The 18,160-nt window shown below is 54.3% G+C and overlaps 1 protein-coding gene across 1 annotated transcript in view; it reads left to right on the top strand.

The window, feature by feature from the left end:
- MYH9 (myosin heavy chain 9) overlaps positions 1–18,160 on the top strand; it is a 92,884-nt gene that overhangs the window by 47,032 nt on the left and 27,692 nt on the right. The window contains exons 4-14 of the mRNA XM_036299190.1: positions 3,609–3,636; positions 4,325–4,418; positions 8,516–8,608; positions 9,092–9,155; positions 9,943–10,041; positions 10,445–10,588; positions 11,643–11,738; positions 12,534–12,652; positions 14,315–14,467; positions 15,677–15,850; positions 17,190–17,363. Of these exons, the coding sequence (XP_036155083.1) occupies positions 3,609–3,636; positions 4,325–4,418; positions 8,516–8,608; positions 9,092–9,155; positions 9,943–10,041; positions 10,445–10,588; positions 11,643–11,738; positions 12,534–12,652; positions 14,315–14,467; positions 15,677–15,850; positions 17,190–17,363 (1,238 nt within the window). The remainder of the gene's footprint in view (positions 1–3,608; positions 3,637–4,324; positions 4,419–8,515; positions 8,609–9,091; positions 9,156–9,942; positions 10,042–10,444; positions 10,589–11,642; positions 11,739–12,533; positions 12,653–14,314; positions 14,468–15,676; positions 15,851–17,189; positions 17,364–18,160) is intronic.

The raw sequence follows: 18,160 nt of genomic DNA, 5'->3' as shown, positions 1-18,160 counted from the left end.
GTGGCCAGTGGCTTTCTCCTTGATGTCACTACTCCAGACATCAGGACCAGTGGTTGTCAAAGTGTTCTCCAAGGAACCCTGTTTCCACCTTGCAGGCAACTCTCAGTTTTATCCCCCATTCATCATATTGGGAATTCAGAAAGATTTTATCTGAGGAAAGGCTGCTCTTTCTTTTAAAAGCATGGAAAACCACTGCCGAGTCATAGTTCTGTCTTTACCCCACCCCCACCGAGTGGAGGCCAGGCAGGAGCCGCCAGGCTCTGAAGTCAGGTGGAGGGCCTTATCCCGGCAGGGAGCCCGTTTCCCAGAACGGGGTTATCTCTGGGGGGTGCGTCCCCCTGGTCTGGGCCACAGGGTTCCTGCCTGTTTGTCTGTCTCCTCTGGTGTGGAGGAAGGAAGGGCGTTTTCAAATTAGCCGTTAGTTCATATGGGCCCAAATAAAGACTTGAGCCAAAACAACTGAGTGGGCTGGACTCTCAGGTGTCCCCATCCCGTGAGATGACCCCGTGTGGGAAGGAAGGGATTATAGAGTGAGTATTAAGGAGGGGCCTCCTTGGAATGCACCAGGGGTCTGGCAGAGTAAACTGAGTCAGGTGGAGAGCTGACTGGCTGCTGAGAATTCTAACCATTGCACTGCCCAGAAGAGGAGGCTGACAGCAGGGACAACGCAGCCTTATCTACCTCCCAGGGTTATTGTAAGGCCACGCGATAGCAGAGCCAAAACTACTGTAAGACTTGGAAAGACCTTTCGGATGTAAGGGCCAGGATGTCATTCATTGAAGGCAGGTGGACTTGGGGACCAGAGTTGAGGAAATAAGATAGGCCTCCCGTCAGTTTTCCTCTGCACAAGCCTTTGCCCAAGTGCATGTCCTGGCAAGGTGAATTGAGGCTTCTTTAAAGTGAAAAGTGAAAGTTTTGGAGTTTTCCCTTTTAGGCTGTGTTGACAGTGCTCACTTGGCTTCAGGGATTGGAGGTGAAAGGTCAGAGGAGAGGAAGAGCTGGGGTGGGGGCGCGCATGGTCTGGAATTGGAATTTGAGTGTGTGCAGGAATCTGTGTGCATGTGGCCCTGTGTGTGTGCATCTCTTATACACGTACTTGTGGTGCACACGTGTCCATGTGCAGCTTGTGCATGTCCCTGTGTGTGCATGTGCACCTATGTGTGTGTACCCACATGTGGGCGGATGGGGAGCGGGCTGTTCTGCTTCCTGTTGTTCAGCATCTGACTCCTCACACAATTAGAGGAATTCCAGCCATCCCAGGGACCTGGCCTAGGCAGTTCTGGGAAAACGGTTCCTTCTGGGAGGGATGGGAATGTTTCCTTTTATGGTAGTGTCGGCCGCTGCTTGTCTCAGGCTGCTGCTTGTCTCACGACTTGCCAGCACGTACAGGTATGGTCTTGCCCGCTTGTGAGCGCTGACTAAACATGCCTGCAGCTGGGGCCGGCCCAGGAAGATGTGATGGGGGAGCTGGGGCCCCAGATCACAACCGTGTTTGTCCCAGATTCTTCTCCGTAGCTATTCTGTGCTTAGGGGGCAGGTGATGGAAACTGCGTGTCTCCCCCAACCCTTAGCCCCCAGCTCCTTCCCTCTGCCTTTCCTATGGAGAGTGCCCCAGCCCCAGCCGCAGCCCCAGCCTTGAAGGACTCTGTTTTGTGGGAAAGTTGAGATGGAGGCAGCAAGGTTGCCCCTGTGGGGCCTGCTCTGAGCGTTCCACAGTGGAGAGCAGGATGGGTGGTGGGGGGTTGTGTGAAGGCAAAAGGCTGAGTTCCCTCCGTACCCCCACCCTGTTATTTCTTTGCTGGGGTCCAACTCCAGCAGGTCCAGGGGTCCCCAAAGGTGTGGACGGAGTCGGCGAAGAAGGAAGGACACGGAGACAGTGTTCAGTTGATCAGCAGCCTAGCCAGGATCTCCAGCCAGGATCTCCAGCCAAGTTCTGGTCTGGATCTCCAGAGAGGTTCTGCTGTTTATTGTCTTGTTACATCCGTATTTATCTTCTTTCCTGCAGCGACTGTGTCAAGCAGCAAGGATGGACCGGCTTCCGGCATTTCTTGATGGGGACAGGGGGAGGCTGAAGAGGAGCTGGGTGGGCAGCTGCTGTTTGTGTCAGGTTTGAGGTTTAGGTTTCCTTCTTTCTGTCCCGACTCCCTTTTTTCTCCTGAGTGATCCGCAGACAGAGAAGCGAGGGTAGTAAGAGTCCAGGCCTGTGTGCTGTGAGATCAGGCATGCTGGAGGCTTACTTGCCAAGAAGCAGACCTCGCTGTGCGTCTGCAAATCCGTCTCCTGAGGCCATGCACACAGGAAGCTATGAGTCACCTTCCCTCTGCCGCCTTGCAGGGCCCTGGCTGGCCAGGTGGGGGCCAGTGAGAGTCCTTCCGGATGGCCATCCGTTTCTGTGCAGCACCTGTGCTAACAGCTATAAGTGCTAACAACTCGAAGTGCTCCCGGCCCTGACAATGCACTACCACCCCCTCAGGGCGGCTTCCTGAACAGGCAGCAGCCCCTTGTGGAGTACATTCTATTTGCAGGGTACCATGCAGGCCGTTTCATATGTCATTTCTGTTCTTCAAACTAATTCTCCCAGGGAGTTGGGAGTTGGGAGCATATTTATTTTGTGGATAAGGAAACTGAGACTGGAGAATGAAATACCTCTCCACAGCTCAAATATCAGTAGGTAGCCTAGTCCTGGATTCAGACAGACTTGACTTCAAGCGGGTTGGGGGTGTTACATGGGGTGGGATGAAAAGAGGAAATAGTGAGTTTGTATTTTCAGCCATTGCTTAAAACTGCACACTTAGCACTGACATAGGTCAGGCCGAAGATCTTAAAGCAATTCTGTCAAACTTAGCTTCAAAGTGTGGGTATTACTGTTCCCCCTGCGCCCAAGGGGAGCACTGAGTGGCTTATATCCTTACTCGCCGAGGGTCACAGAGCTGGGGGTAGGTGCAGAAAGTGCCGACAGCCAGGCCCGGAGACCCACTTGTTACAAATCTGCTGACATCACTGAGCACCTTCCACGTGTCAGACACCACACCGGTGCTTTCTTGCATGTTATCTACATGCATATCATTGTCCCCATCCCAGGAGGAGGCTGGGGCTCTGAGAGGCTCTGCATGTGACCAAGGCGGCATCTTGCCCCAGGGCTGTGCCCCTGCAAACCAGCCTTACCTACCACACCCCTCACCCAGCCTCTGAACCGATGCTCCTTACTCAGATGGGGACGATATCGAAAACGCCTGCCACACGCCTGATTTCTAACAGCCTGTCGCCCAGTTATAAACACACAGGGGATGCCCCACCTGGGTGCTCAGAAAAGTAGGTTCCTGGGGAGCTTTCCATAGATTGACTTTCTCCGAAGTGAGAGAGACAGACTATTTCTGGTGTCACGGGGGCAGGCAGGGCAGTGAGCGTGGGCAGTCGGAGCTCCTGGAGGATGAGTGGCTGCCACCCAGGAATGTCCCTCCTCTGAGTGAGGCATAGGGTCAGCACATGTCAGCGCCGTGGAGGGCCCCCTGCAGAGGCAGCATTCGGGGCTGCCTCTCCTGGGAACGGGCAGCTCTTCAGAAGCCCAAGGGGAGCCAGAAGTTAACCCGATGTCTTCTTTGTTTCAGACCGAGAGGACCAGTCCATTCTGTGCACGTAAGTGTTTCTGTTGGGGTGGCGGGGCCATGTGTCACTGGATCTGCTCTTCCCCTTGAGACTCCTACCAAAGCCTAGGCTGATGGGTAATCTATTCCCAGCTCAGGCCCTGCCTCTCCCCCAGGGGACGGGCTGCTCAGTGTTCCCACAGCACGGATGAGCTTTGTCTCATGGGCAAAGATCTAGCTGTGCCGCCTTCCTCAGGGCCTGACGAGCAGGCCGGCATCTGTTGGCCCCTCTGGCATGCATTCCTCTGGCTCTGAGCACTGGCTTTCTTTACCTGGTTGAAGAGGACACTGGATGTCTCATCCTCATCCTTTGAACTTGACAAGGAGATAAATAAACCCCACTGCGGCGGGAGTCAGTGGTACAGAACATTCCTTCAAGTGCAGCTTCGAAGGAACATGTATGAGTGCCTTTGACCCCTGAGTCAACAGCTGCCTTAGACTTTTCTGAAGACATTTGGATGCAAAGGCTGCCAAGTGACCAGGGCAGGCAGTGGGCCATGGGAAATGGCCTGAGTGAGGATCCCAGAACCAGCGTTATTTTGCCCGTCCCCTCTTCTGCCACTAGGTGTTGGGCCCCTCACTGGCACCCAACAGAATGGTGGGCAGGAGAGCATGCAGCGGGGAAGGGACAGACTTCAAGGATTTGCCGCCTCTCCTAACTCCCTTGGTTCTCTTGGCAGGGGTGAGTCTGGAGCTGGCAAGACGGAGAACACCAAGAAAGTCATTCAGTATCTGGCTCACGTGGCCTCCTCACACAAGAGCAAGAAGGACCAGGTGAGTGGGCCTTCCTCCCCAGGAGGAAGAGCATTGAATGCTTCATGGCTCGGCTTAGGTGAGAGCCTGTGGGGAAGGAAGCAGAGGCTGCGCCTGCTTCATCGACACTGCAGGAGGCTGTCCATTGGTAGCCAGCCTACTTCTCCCTTGGCCTCCCAACTTTCGGAGTTGCTATGGAAACTGGAACCCCCTGGGGTTTGGCAGCTAATTGCTGTGTGGCCTTCACCTCTGAGGTTGGAAGAGAGATTCTAAACCTTGGTTCTCAAGCTGATGGAGACTTGCAGACCTGCAATTGACTCCCTGCTGCTTTCCCTGCTGTTGAAATGCCTCTGGGTGGACAGCCCCCAGCGAAGAGAGAAGGGGCAATCGGAAAGTCTTCTCACCTCCCTTTTTTTCCCCTCTCCCTTTTGGTGGATTATGGTCGAACTCAGCAGTGTCCTCGCTAGGTGAGCTGCACGTTTACTGCACGTTCTGCACCAGGAATGCGTGTTCTCATCATCGTGTGCCCTTGAATTATGTATTTTTCCCTAAGCAGCTTTTCACTCCACACGTTGTCACTTTCTTCGGCTAGAATTATTCTCATAGGCTCGGCTCACTGACTGTCTGGGGCGGAGGGGCCGGGTGTGACACACGGTGACCTCTCGTGCACTCTGAAATGACAGCTCCACCAGAATGGTTATGGGCCTCATCACCTAGCTGTCCTCAGCAATTCCAGTCCTGCCGCGAACTCCCCACGGGCCCCGGAGTGTATTGTAACGCCCCGTGCAGAACCCTGACCGAGGCACAGTGGGGCGGGAATCTGCTGTCCAGGAGCCCCACACGCGCAGTGTTCAGACCAGATGGAGACGGTGGGCCCCTTCACCTGCCGCGTCTGTGTGGTCAGAAGCAGTGCCTCGAAGGCCCACATTGGACTTGCCCAGAGCGGGGGGATCGGTCTCAGCATGCCTGTGTGGTGCTCTCTCTCTTCCTCGCAAGCACACACTTTTCCCTGTCAAATCTGAGTGTCCGTGGTATCCCCTCAGGCTGCGGGGGAACTGCGCCGTCTGGGTGGCTCCCCCTTACAGGGGTGCTGTGTGCCGCGCATATAAGTAAGTAGGGGTGTGTGTCCCTTTGCATGCAGACCTGGGTGTGTCCTGCATAATGTCCTAATGAGTACAGTTTTCTGGAATGGAACCAAAAGTAACTTTTCATGTGCCAAACTTCTCAAGACATTCTGAATCTTTTTCCATGGGGCGTCAGGAGTTATATTTAGAAACTAATAAAGTTTCTTTTGCTCCCTCTCTCCACCCCCCTTTTTCCATTCTTTATAGGAGGCCTATTTTTAAAACAGGGCTGTGAGGTTAGGAGTTCTCTAGCTGTGGTTTTCCATCTCTGATTTTGCTGTAAAATCCATTTCCCAACTATGTATTGAATGCCTAGTATGCGCCTGGCTCTGTAGAGGGTGACCTTGGAGTCCCTGGTAGAGAGCAGGAATGTAGACCCATCTGCATGACTTCCGAGACTCCAGCTGCGGAGGGGAAGGCAGCCCCCAGCACCGAGGTAACATGGCATGTGGAGGAGGGTGTGATAAGTGGGAGCCAACTTGTCCCATCCTCTTCCCCAGGCTTCGGTGTGTAATGGGCACCGTGTTCCTGACTCCAAGTCCAACCTCAGTGAGTGAATAGGTTGCCTCTGGTTTCTGACTGTTGCTCAGGCCCTGGCTTGTAAAGACCATTGACCAGCTGAATTGATTTCCTTGCCTGAAGCTGTGTGGCGGCTTTCCACACAGCTGGGCCCCGAGTCACTTTTTTTTTTTTTTAAAAATATATTTTATTGATTTTTCACAGAGAGGAAGAGAGAGAGATAGAGGGTTAGAAACATTGATGAGAAAGGAACATTGATCAGCTGCCTCCTGCACACCCACTACTGGGGATGTGCCCGCAACCAAGGTACATGCCCTTGGCCGGAATCGAACCTGGGACCTTTCAGTCCACAGGCCGACGCTCTATCCACTGAGCCAAACCAGTTAGGGCCCGAGTCACTCTTGAACTTACCACCCGAGGCCTGTTGTGGCACGCTCTGGCTGAGCTCTCTCCCCCTTGCAGTGAGGGACTCAGTTGCTCATTCCAAGACCACCCACTGGACGTCCCAGGCCTCACCTTGCTGTGGGAAGGCTGGGCTTTGGCTGGGCGCAGGTTGGCAAGGTAGAGCTTGAGAAAAAGACTTCCAAGGTGGAATTCCATAGTCTGACCTTTGCCCACCTCCTCCGCCCCCCTATATTTTATGTACTAGTTGTAGCCCACTGCCAGAACCCCCAGCCAGTGAAGCCCTTCAGAAGCCAGATGGGTAATTCCAAACTCTGAGCATTCACAGCCTCCAGTAACTCCTAACTTCATATCCCACAAATTTCACTGAAAAAATAAGTCTCCTCTGTGCTCAATTAGGTATCAAGAGGGAAAGACCCCTAGGTTAGTCATCCCATTGTCAGCAGAGAACTGGCCTCTGGAATCCCTAATGGTTGCTCCTGAGTTTGGTCTGGCCTCTGTGTTCCGTGGCAACAGCCTGCAGGCCCGAGACAGAGGCCTTGGGTTTACCTCCAAGCTGAGGCCGTGCCAGGCTCCTGTCCGGCCCCGCTCCCATCTGTCTGCGGGAATGGGAGTGGCTCGGCCGGCCTGGCTGCCGGGCCTGTGTTTTGAGAGGAGTGTTTTAGTGGGTGGGGGAGCAGCACTCACCCAGTTCCTGCCCGTGGGCTGCCTTGCAGACTTTCCAGGCCTTCCCAAGCCTGCACTCCAGTGTGCTGTGACCATTGGCGCCAGGCACACATGGAGAGCCGGCTGTGGGTGTTTGACCCCTGCCCTTTGACCTGGCTGCCTGACCCTCCTTCACTTAGCTGTGTGGTGTGAGAATAGAAGACTCCCTCAGGCCTGGGAAGAGGTGGGTCTGCTAGGCCCCTTCCAATCTCTAGTGGGCTTCCTGCATCCTCAGCGCTCCGGCTGCGGCAGGTGTTCCTGGAACACTGTAGTTCACGACTCTCCGGGGAGCTGCTGCTCCTACCAGTCTTCCTTCTCATCACTCACCGGCGGCCTTTATTCCCGTAAAATCCTGGCTTGGCTCCAGCCTTGCTAATAAATCCAGAACCCCGCCCGGCCCTTGCACGATCTTCTTTCCCCCAGAGGGTACCCAGGTATTAAAGTGAACAAGATCCGTATTTTCCCCAGCCAGTGTCAGTTATTATCTGGTCTGCTGGGAGGACAATGGCTGCTTCCAAAGTTGATCTGACTTGACAGGTAGAGCCCTGAAGGGCGGGAGAATGGCGGTGACTGACAGCTGTTGGTGGTAGACTCGAATTCCAATACCTGCTTTGCTAGTTGATAGTTGCATAACCTCAGCCAGACCATTCTTCTTCCCTCAACCTCAGTTTTCTCTTCTGTGAAATGGGGCTACTCTGTTTTGCCCCATTGTATCATGGGAATCCAGGGACAAGAAGGCACAAGGGCACTTTTTGTCAACCACAAAGCATCATGTGACCACAAGTAGAGTTTATTAACACAAGTAGGTGTTAATAAACAGTTCAGAACCCTTGTCGATCCCATGCTCAGACACCCACCTGATGTGCTAGGAGTGGGTCTGGGGGGTGGTAGGGCAGGGACCAGCAAGGAAATGCAGTGTGTATTAGGACACGGATGAGATGAATTGTGTCTGGCCTATGAAATAGGAAAAATGTGGCCTGTTGGGTGGGGATTGAGGTAAGGAGGGCAGAGGGAAGCCAGGGTACCTGGGATGGAGACTGTCCCAGAGAAGGAATGGTGCCTTGTATCTCTTTTTGGTTCATGGGCTGCCCTCGTACACATCCTCTGGGGTTGATCTGGGTCCTTGTACCAGGTTCCTGGAGCTGGGGGAGCTGCCACTTCCCCTTTCTAGGCCCGCTGATCGGTCAGTCCAGGGAACTAAGTTCAAACCATAAAGGTATCTGAGGTTCTGGTGGGAAGGTTGCTCTTGAGTGATGTGGAGACCAGGCCGAGGCTGGCATGGAGGGCCACCTCCCTTCCAAGCCTGCAGGGGGGCTCTGCCCCCGTTTCCTCTCCCTGGCCTTCACCGCACCTCTGGGTCCTTTCTAGGGCGAGCTGGAGCGGCAGCTGCTGCAGGCCAACCCCATCCTGGAGGCCTTCGGAAACGCCAAGACCGTGAAGAACGACAACTCCTCGCGATTTGTGAGTGGCGGCCAGCTGTGTCCTGGCTCATGGGGTGGGGGATACTACACAGAGCTTTGGCACATGTTACCTTCCAAATGGGTGCCCTCGCTTTAGAAGTGAGGAAGATTCCAGCTTGGTGCTTCCTGGGCAGCTGCGTGGAGCAGGCCAGGCCGTACTCGAGTCAGTGTGCACCTCCATGTGCAGCTTCTTCAGCCTAGGGAGTGGGGAGTCACTGCTGGTCCCCGATTGTCCCACTGTAGCCCGTTAGAGCCTGGGTCAGACCAGGCAGTGGGGAACACTTCCCTGCGCGGAGAACTGGCACCACCGCACCTCATCCTGGCTCCATGCTTGAAGCAGGGGGCACTTGAGTCCTGAGCGCCCATGTGGTATATGGTGCGGGGCCCGGGCTGCCAGGCACGTTGGTTTTCTCCATCCAGGCTTTCCGTCTGGAGGTAGGGACTGGAGGATGGGGCCTCTGACCTCTTCATTGTCTTTTCTTAGGGCAAATTCATTCGCATCAACTTTGATGTCAATGGCTACATCGTGGGAGCCAACATTGAGACTTGTATCCTTATGGTTACTGTAACTAGAGTGCTGGGTCTAGCGCGGAGGGAAGTGACCTTGATGGAGAGGAAGCTGCTCCCTGGGCCTGTTAGGACACCTCCTCTGCGGCATCAGAAAGAGTACCAGGATCGGCTCATTGAAAGCCCAACTCTGAGCCGGGTTTTTTTTTTTTTTTTTTAAATATATTTTATTGATTTTTTACAGAGAGCAAGGGAGAGGAATAGAGAGCTAGAAACATCGATGAGAGAGAAACATCGATCAGCTGCTTCCTGCACACCCCCCACTGGGGATGTGCCCGCAACCAAGGTACATGCCCTTGACCGGAATCGAACCCAGGACCCTTCAGTCCACAGGCCGACGCTCTATCCACTGAGCCAAACTGGTGCTGGCATGAGCCGGGTTTTTCTTCACGGGCAGGATGAAGTCCAGCCTCGCCTGGGACGGGCCTATCAGAGATCATCCAGTGTGGTGCCCGGGGGTGGAGTTGGGGTGAAGCTGATTTATTTCTCCCCACACCAGCATGACAGCCTTCTCTGGGGGAGCCTTCTGATCTCCACGGGCTCGTGGGAAGGGGGCTCTTGAAATAGATAAGGTCCCAATGTGTACGCCCCTCTTTGGACAAGCTACACCCCTGGAAGGGTAGAGCCAAGTGAGTTTGCTTGCATTTTATTTGGCCTCTTTGCGCCGTTGTTTGCACCTGGTGAAGTGCACTGGCTTGTGGTGGGGATAGAGGGAAGTGGAGGGCTCGCCTTCCTTCCAGCTTGCACAACTCCTCAACGTTTGCAAAGATCTTTTGGAGAAATCTCGTGCTATCCGCCAGGCCAAGGATGAGCGGACCTTCCACATCTTCTACTATCTCCTGTCCGGGGCTGGAGAGCACCTGAAGAGTGAGTCATGGCCTCTGCCGACATGGGGGCTGCTGGGCACGGGGGCTCCTGCGCATCGGGCCAGCACGCCAGCTGGGAAATAAAACTCCGGCTGAGGTCTGGGGAGGAGAAGCCAGAGGAGCTCTGTTTCCCAGGCCATTCTGACATGGCCTCTGTTTCTAACCATGCAGAGAAAAGCCAGGGCGGATTGTGGGTGCAGCAGCTGTGAATCACGGGCCTTGTGGGCTCCACGTGTGTCAGTCTCCCACGCTGAGGAAAGTCAGCATCCTGGCTACTCCACAGCTCCTGGGGTCTCTCGGGGCTTAGGGGCACTACCCAGTCTCCCAGACCCGTGATGTTGCAGCGCTGACCAGAGCCCTGGTTTCAGCACGTCACTGACCGCCCTTGCCTCCACCCCTCACAGCGGACCTCCTGTTGGAGCCATACAACAAGTACCGCTTCCTGTCCAATGGGCACGTCACCATCCCCGGTCAGCAGGACAAGGACTTGTTCCAGGAGACCATGGAGGCCATGAGGATTATGAGCATCCCAGAAGACGAGCAAATTGGTACAGGCTGGCCCTCCTGGGGGTGAGGGAGGGAAGGCCCAGGCTGGTCATCACTCTCTCGTGGCATCAGAGCAGCTGATGAGCCTGGGGAGAGCTTCCTGTTGGCTCTGGCTCTTGGGGAGCCCTGGAGAAGCTGGAGAAAGCCTTGCGTGTGTGGGAGATGGTACCTCAGGGTTGAGTTTCAGGGTTATTTGTTCCCCGTAGAACCACAGGCATTTACACAGAGGAGAACACAGTACAAGTGCTTAACTGCCCAGGGACTACATCTGCCCTTGCAGTCCTTGTCATTTGCTGAAAGTAGAATATTCCTGCTTTGTCTCAGGGAGTGTGGAAGGGGCGGGGGCCGGGGGCCGGGATCTTTGCGTTGGTGAGGCCTAGAATGATTAATGGTGTGGAACCTGCCTGTGTCTTCTCATTTCCCTGGGTGGCGAGGGTGAAAAGGGCCATGAGGCTTTATTAGAAAGTTGGGGAGAGTGCACCCATTCCCTAGCATTAAGGTTGGAGCCACCTTTAATTAGCCATAGATAATATGTAATTGGATGGGCCTGGCTGTGTTCCAATAAAACTTTATTAAAATAGACAGTGGCATGGCCCTTGGGCTAGAGCAGGGGTGGGCAAACTTTTTGACTCGAGGGCCACAGTGGGTTCTTAAACTGGACCGGAGGGCCGGAACAAAAGCATGGATGGAGTGTTTGTGTGAACTAATATAAATTCAAAGTAAACATCATTACATAAAAGGGTACGGTCTTTTATTTCAATAGTTTTATTCATTTCAAACGGGCCTCATCCGGCCCGCGGGCGTAGTTTGCCCACGGCTGGGCTAGAGGCATATCCTTAGTTGGTCTGGATTTAGAGGTGTTGGGAAGCGTAACAGCTCGCATCTAAGTACAGGGTTGTTCAAGCTGAGGTCTTCCAGAGGCCCTGGAGACAGCCGCACTGGCGGGAGGCAGCGAGCCCTCCAGGTGCTGAGCCCTCCACGTGGACTAGGCCACGGCCCAGCCAGGGCTTCTTCCGCCCTCTGCTCGGTTCTGAGCTGCCTTTGCTTGCATCCCAGGTTTGCTGCGGGTCATCTCGGGAGTTCTTCAGCTCGGCAACATCGTCTTCAAAAAGGAGCGCAACACCGACCAGGCATCCATGCCCGACAACACAGGTACCCCGTGGCCCTCCCACTGAGTACGGGGCAGGCGCCTGGGCTGGGGTCAGCTCAGGAGGGAGCCCTGCGGGATCCCGCACGCACTCTGTTTAATTTCCGCGCGTTGCTGGCTGGCTTCCACTCGCACTTTTTGTGAAGCGCCTGAGCGCGACCCTCCTGCACGGGGCAGCGTGGGAGTGGGGTAGAAAGCGCGACCGTGTGGACTAGGGCTCCCTTGCTCGTCCCCGAGACCAAACCAGTTGTCTCAGTAAGACAGCGATTTCGGCTGCCGCTGCGGCTTAATGCACGCTGCACCGTGCACGCATCAGGGCCCCGGAACACTGCTGTCACCGCGTCTGCCTCGGCCACAGCTATTCCTGTGGGTCACTGCACATGACCCCTTTTAAGTTATCAGCCTTAATGCGCCCTGCTTAGGGGCTTTAGAAAAACGTTTAACGTGTGGGTGCAGGGATTGAAAGATGTTTCTGTGGGCCAGTGCCGTTCAGTCCCCTCTCATCGGGGCCTGGTGGGCTGCCTCCTCTCGGTCCTGTTTGTGGGTAAGACCTACTTGCACACTTGGCAGATGAGGCTGAGAGCGTGCAGAGGGACCAGTGCTGGGCCCAGGTTAGGACGCGTTCCTCCCCGCCGTGCCCGCCGGGTCGAAGGGTGAGGCTCCCGAGGCAGCTGTCCTGGTGGTGCTGGCTCAGTTACCACCACAGCTTTCTTCTCTCTAGAGGCTGGGCAGAGGGACTTGTTCTCGAGTCTAATTAAAACTTTTTTTCCCCTCCCCTCCTTCTCTTTGAAAAATACTAGCTGCCCAGAAAGTGTCCCACCTCTTGGGTATCAATGTGACTGATTTCACCAGAGGAATCCTCACCCCTCGCATCAAGGTGGGACGGGATTACGTCCAGAAGGCGCAGACTAAGGAACAGGTATGCGTGCGCACTGGCAGTGGGGTTGGGCCGCCGCCTCAGCGAGGGTCCTGGCAGGGGCCAGTTTGAGGGCTGCTCTGGGCCATGCCTCAGTTAGGCACTGTCACATGGGTTCCCTCATTCAGTCCTCACATGAGCTCTGAGAACAAGGTCATGTTTACTCCATTAGGAACACGAGCCCTAGCCAGTTTGGCTCAGTGGATAGAGCATCGGCCTGCAGACTGAAAGGTCCCAGGTTCAGTTCTGGTCAAGGGCACATGCCCGGGTTGAGGGGGCTTGATCCCCAGTAGGGAGTGTGCAGGAGGCAGCCGATCAATGATTCTCTCTCATCACTGATGTTTCTATCTCTCTCTCCCTCTCCCTTCCTCTCTGAAATCAATAAAAATATATATGTATTTTTAAAAAGAACACGGGGAAGCTGACCCTGAGAAGTTCATAACATGCCCCAGGCCACTTGCCTAGAAGGGCCATCCTTAATAGAGTCTCAGGCTGCGAGGTGCCTCTGCATCAAGCCAATGCTTAGACTGATTGGTCAGCGAGGACACAGGCCTGTCCGTTCTGGTCTAAAGCGAGAACTTGATGTTTCTGGTGCCAGGGTGGCTGCGGCCTCCACCATCCCTGAGGTCCGTGCCAAGCGGCTGTCTCTCCACCACCTGCTGTCTTGCTGCCTGTGGTGAGAGATGGGCAGGCCTTGCCTCTGCTGTGCCTCACGGCTGTGCCCGCCTCCCCGGGAGCTGAGGTCCTTCCCAGCCAGGACCACTTATCCCCTCTGTTGGCAGTTTCTAGTTTCTGTAGTGGCGATAGGCGTTTTTAAGATGCTACTCCATCTCCCAGAAATATTTTGAAGTTCAAGTTGATTCGTCCTTTTCCCAGAGTGCCGTGCTCCGGTCCTCACGCTGGTGGCCAATAGCCTGCGGGTGATTCTGTGCAGAGAGAGCCAAGGACATTGTTTTCGAAAGGCGGCCTGCATAATCATTACCAACTGTTCATTTCCCTAGCAGTTAGAACCTTTGTTTTTTCATTACGAAAATGCTATACAAACAAGCACTTAAGTTTGGGGAATTACAGAAAAGTCTAGAGAAGGAAAAAAAATTGCCCTAGTTCCTCCCCAACGACAGTCATTGGGCAGCTTGTTATTTCCTGCAAGGCCTTTCCTTCTTTTTATTTCAAACTTAGTTGTCACCCTGGCTTTTTATTATGGAACTTTTCGAACATTTGCAGGTAAAGTAGGGAGGACAGTGTAATGAGCCCCTGTGCCCATCACACAGGCAGCTTCAAGGGTGACTAACTCATGGCCAGTCTTGGCTCACCGTTACCCTTATCTGCGCCTCCACCCCCCACCCCCCACATTACTTGGATCAAATCTCAGACGGCTTGTCATTTCTTGTAGGTACTTCAGTATGTCCCCATTTATTTTAAAAAGGTCTTTGCAGATGTCTTTCTAAGTTACTGTGTCCGAATTGTTGGATATTCAGGTTGTTTCAACTCTTCGTTGTTGTGAATAACGTTGCGGTGAACATGTTTGTGTGCACGAAGCTTTTCTCCCTTTTTAGGGCTGTTTCTCTGGGGGAGGGCCCTGCAGGTGAAATTACTGGGGCAAAGGGTTCAGGTTTAAAGGCTCCTGGTACCTGACGCGCTGTCCCCTGGTGTTCCTCCCCCCAGGCTGACTTTGCCATCGAGGCCTTGGCCAAGGCGTCCTACGAGCGCATGTTCCGCTGGCTGGTGCTGCGCATCAACAAGGCCCTGGACAAGACCAAGCGGCAGGGCGCCTCCTTCATCGGGATCCTGGACATCGCCGGCTTCGAGATCTTCGATGTGAGCTTCCTCCTGCTGCCCTCTTGTCCTCCTTGCCACCTCCTTGGCCTCTGGCTCCTTCTCCTTGTCTGTGAATCCTCTTTCCGCTAGTTCCACAGCAACCCAAATTGGCCATCTCCTTCCTAGCATTGGGCATATTTTAAGCTGAAACAGGCATGCCCTTTGCCAACCAGAATGCTGGAGAGCCCTCGCTCGTTTGGCTCAGTGGATAGAGCATCGGCTCGGGCACTGAAGGGTCCAGGTTCGATTCTGGTCAAGGGAATGAATCTCGGTTGCAGGCTGGATCCCTAGCCCTGGTCAGGGCCTGGGAGGGAGGCAACCAATCGATGTGTCTCTCTCACATTGATGTTTCTCTTTCTGCTTTTCCCCTCCCTTCTCTCTAAAAATCAATGGAAAATATCCTCGGGTGTAGATTAACAACAACAAAAGAAATGCTGGAGAGAATGGGACTTCTAGCTGGCGTCCTGGGGGGCTTCATGGGCAGGTCTTTCTGTGGATTTATTCTTCTAGAAAATATTTATTGAACTTTGGGACAAGACATTGCCCCTGCCCACAAGGACTTTGAGACCTTGTAGGAAAAAGTTGATAGTTTTGGTAAATCAGAGCTTCTTAACCCGGGGGCCCATGGTAGATTCCAGAGGAACCAGGCCCTTGGGTGGGGTAAACATTACCTCTGTTTTTCACCAGCCTCTCATTGAAATGACACATTTTTTCCATTGTGAATTGAGCAAACTGCACCAACCACAGCTGCACTGGGAGTAGGTTTTCCTATGTTGCGGTTGTGAGAGATGTTGTAATATTGTGTATGTTCATTTCTACTTCAAAACTTTAAGAGTTACCAAGCCCTTGTGCTTGTTGATAAAGAAGCATAATGTATTACTGTGTCTCAGTATTTTGATAATTATATTACACCGTAACTTCTTTCTGTCATAATTCATCTATTTTATGCGTTTTAAAGTATTATGCTTAGAAGGGCTTGACTAGGCTGCTAGAGAGGTCCTCGGGCCTCAGGAAATGAAGAACCTCTGCTGCTGGTGTGATAAGGGAAGGCCCCTAATCACTTAGGCTCCACAGGGGCAGCATTGAGGTGTCTCAGCAGGTCCTTCCTGAATCCCTGTTCCACTCCTTCCTAAGGGGCGGTGGGCATGGCCCATGGTGGGTGTGGCCCCACGGTGGGCAGCCCCCTGACATTGCTCTCCCTCCTTGCAGCTGAACTCCTTCGAGCAGCTCTGCATCAACTACACCAACGAGAAGCTGCAGCAGCTGTTCAACCACACCATGTTCATCCTGGAGCAGGAGGAGTACCAGCGCGAGGGCATCGAGTGGAACTTCATCGACTTCGGGCTCGACCTGCAGCCCTGCATCGACCTCATCGAGAAGCCAGTAAGAGCCATCCCTGCTCAGATCTCAGACCCGGCCTGGCCTCACTCGTTCCCTCTGGGGACCCTGTTCTTACCTCCCACCCATGCTGGTTGTGGGTGTCTAGTCCTGCCATCCGAGCAACCTGGAGGCATAAGCTCTGGGCTTAGATCTGGTGCCTGGCAGCCTGGGGCAGCTGCCGACCAGGTGTGGATGGGGCTGGTGCCTGGGTTTCCTGTCTTCAGCCCCAGAAGACCACCCAGTATCTACTCGAGGGGTGAGCTCAACAAGCCTTTCTTTGTCCTGAAGAAACAGGCAGGCTTTTATGTAGCAGGATCCTAGCCCCAGATGCCTTCGCTGTGTGGGGTTGTGTGGACCCAGGTTGCCGAATGCTGCTTCTGGCACACGCGGAGGCTCAATCTGTCCTCTCAGGACTGACCCGGCAACGGACTCCTGTCCCACAGCACTGACTGCCGGTGGATGCGGGAGCTAGAAAGCCCTTCCCCTTTGCCGTCGGTTTCCATGGAGAGCTCCACCCGGTGCGGTGTGGGTTAGGTTTCAGGGCTGTGCTCTTTTGGAGCCCGAGCCGTTTCTGTGTGTGGATTATGTCTTGATGAGGGTTCAGTGCACTGAACTCACGTTCTCCCCGAATCCTGGGCTGCTCCAGAACGTGTGCACCAGACTGACACTGAAGTGTGAAGTGGCCCGAAGGCCTGGGAAGGAGTTTGTGCATTTTTAGAGTGTTACTCAAAGGTGGGGTTTGAATCTCTCCGTAATCCTGGCATGGAGCAGTTTACTTGTTTTGTGATGAGCTTGTATTCAGTGGAGTTTTCCAGTGCACAAGAACGCATCTGGCTTTGTGTTTGTCAGCAGTCCCCACGGTGTACCCTGTACGGGCAGCTCAGGGGCTCTGCCGCACTTTCTCTTCCTAAAAGTCACGCCTTACCACATGGTTGTGCAGACGGAGCGTGTGGGGTGATGTCGCAGAGTGACTCCAGGGGCTGGGGCGCCAGTTGAGGGCAGCCCCTGGGCACATGGATCGGGGTCTGCACAGTCCAGGAAGCCCACCAGGTGACTTCAGAGCACTGGCGTGGAGAATCCCTGTGATGGATCATTGGATTGAGGTGTGTCGGCCACAGCCTAGACCTCAGAAGTGTCTCTTTAAATTAGAATCCTCACATGGAGTGCTTTCAGTAATGCTCCTTTTTTTTTTTTTCCTGTGGGGGAAGTGTGCCCACCTTCTGGTGAGATTCTGGGGGTTCTGAAAACTCCCAGAAACCCCAGGCTTTGGTCTCTTGTGAGGGGAGGGCTGGGGTGGGGCTCCCTCGTCACGCTTACCTGGGCGATGCTGTGCTTCCTCCAGGCAGGTCCCCCTGGCATCCTGGCCCTGCTGGATGAGGAGTGCTGGTTCCCCAAGGCCACTGACAAGAGCTTTGTGGAGAAGGTGGTGCAAGAGCAGGGCACTCACCCCAAGTTCCAAAAGCCCAAGCAGCTGAAGGACAAAGCTGATTTCTGCATCATCCACTATGCCGGCAAGGTGAGTGGGGTGTGCACAGGAAGTGCGGCTGGACCTTCTCAGGAGGATGGGAGGGACTCCAAGACCATGAGCCAGGCAGCCCCAGGGCAGGGACGGGGCATAGCATTCTCGTCCAGTGATGCGTCCGATAATGTGCTGGTGGCAGTAGTCAGCATTCACACAGCTGTCCCATCTTGCAAAGCCCCGTCACGTGCTGCACTTCATCAGAAGCTCCTGCCATCCTGTAAGGCACTCAGGGGTAATGCTGTGTGTGTTGTTCTTAGGCACGTTTTCTAGTGCGGATATGAGATTTATGCTAAAGGCATGGGCTCTGGAGTTTGAGCTCTGCTGCTGTGTGGCTTTTGGCTCCTCATCCTCTGAGCCTTGATTGTCTCATCTGGAAAATGGGGGCGACTCCCACCTTACAGGGTCACATTTGGGCACAGGTCAGTGCTCTAGGCAGGGCCTCTCAGCGTCCGCACTGCCAGTAGTTATTGTCGGGGACTGTCTTGTGCTGTGTAGGATGTTTAGCAGCATCCCCGGCTTCTTCCCACTAGAGGTCAGTAGCACCCTCCCTACAGCAGAAATGTCTCCAGACCTTGCCAAACAGTCATTATGGGGAGGTGCGGGTGTGGTTGAGTGGCGAAAGCTTTGTTACTGCCAGCGTGACCCGGTGAGGAGAGCCGGGGGCTTTCACAGCACCGCTCCTGAGCCACACGAGTCCACGCCCGCTGCTCCGGCACGTGGCCCCACTGCCCAGCCCTCTGACTTCGCTCCTCACGTTCCTAGGCTGCTGAAGCAACTCTTGACTAAACTAC

Source organism: Myotis myotis, unplaced genomic scaffold (assembly GCF_014108235.1).
Source record: "Myotis myotis isolate mMyoMyo1 unplaced genomic scaffold, mMyoMyo1.p scaffold_m19_p_3, whole genome shotgun sequence".
Taxonomy (NCBI): domain Eukaryota; kingdom Metazoa; phylum Chordata; class Mammalia; order Chiroptera; family Vespertilionidae; genus Myotis; species Myotis myotis.
Note: the sequence above shows the minus strand (reverse complement) of the source record. Positions and strands in the feature narration are given on the sequence as shown.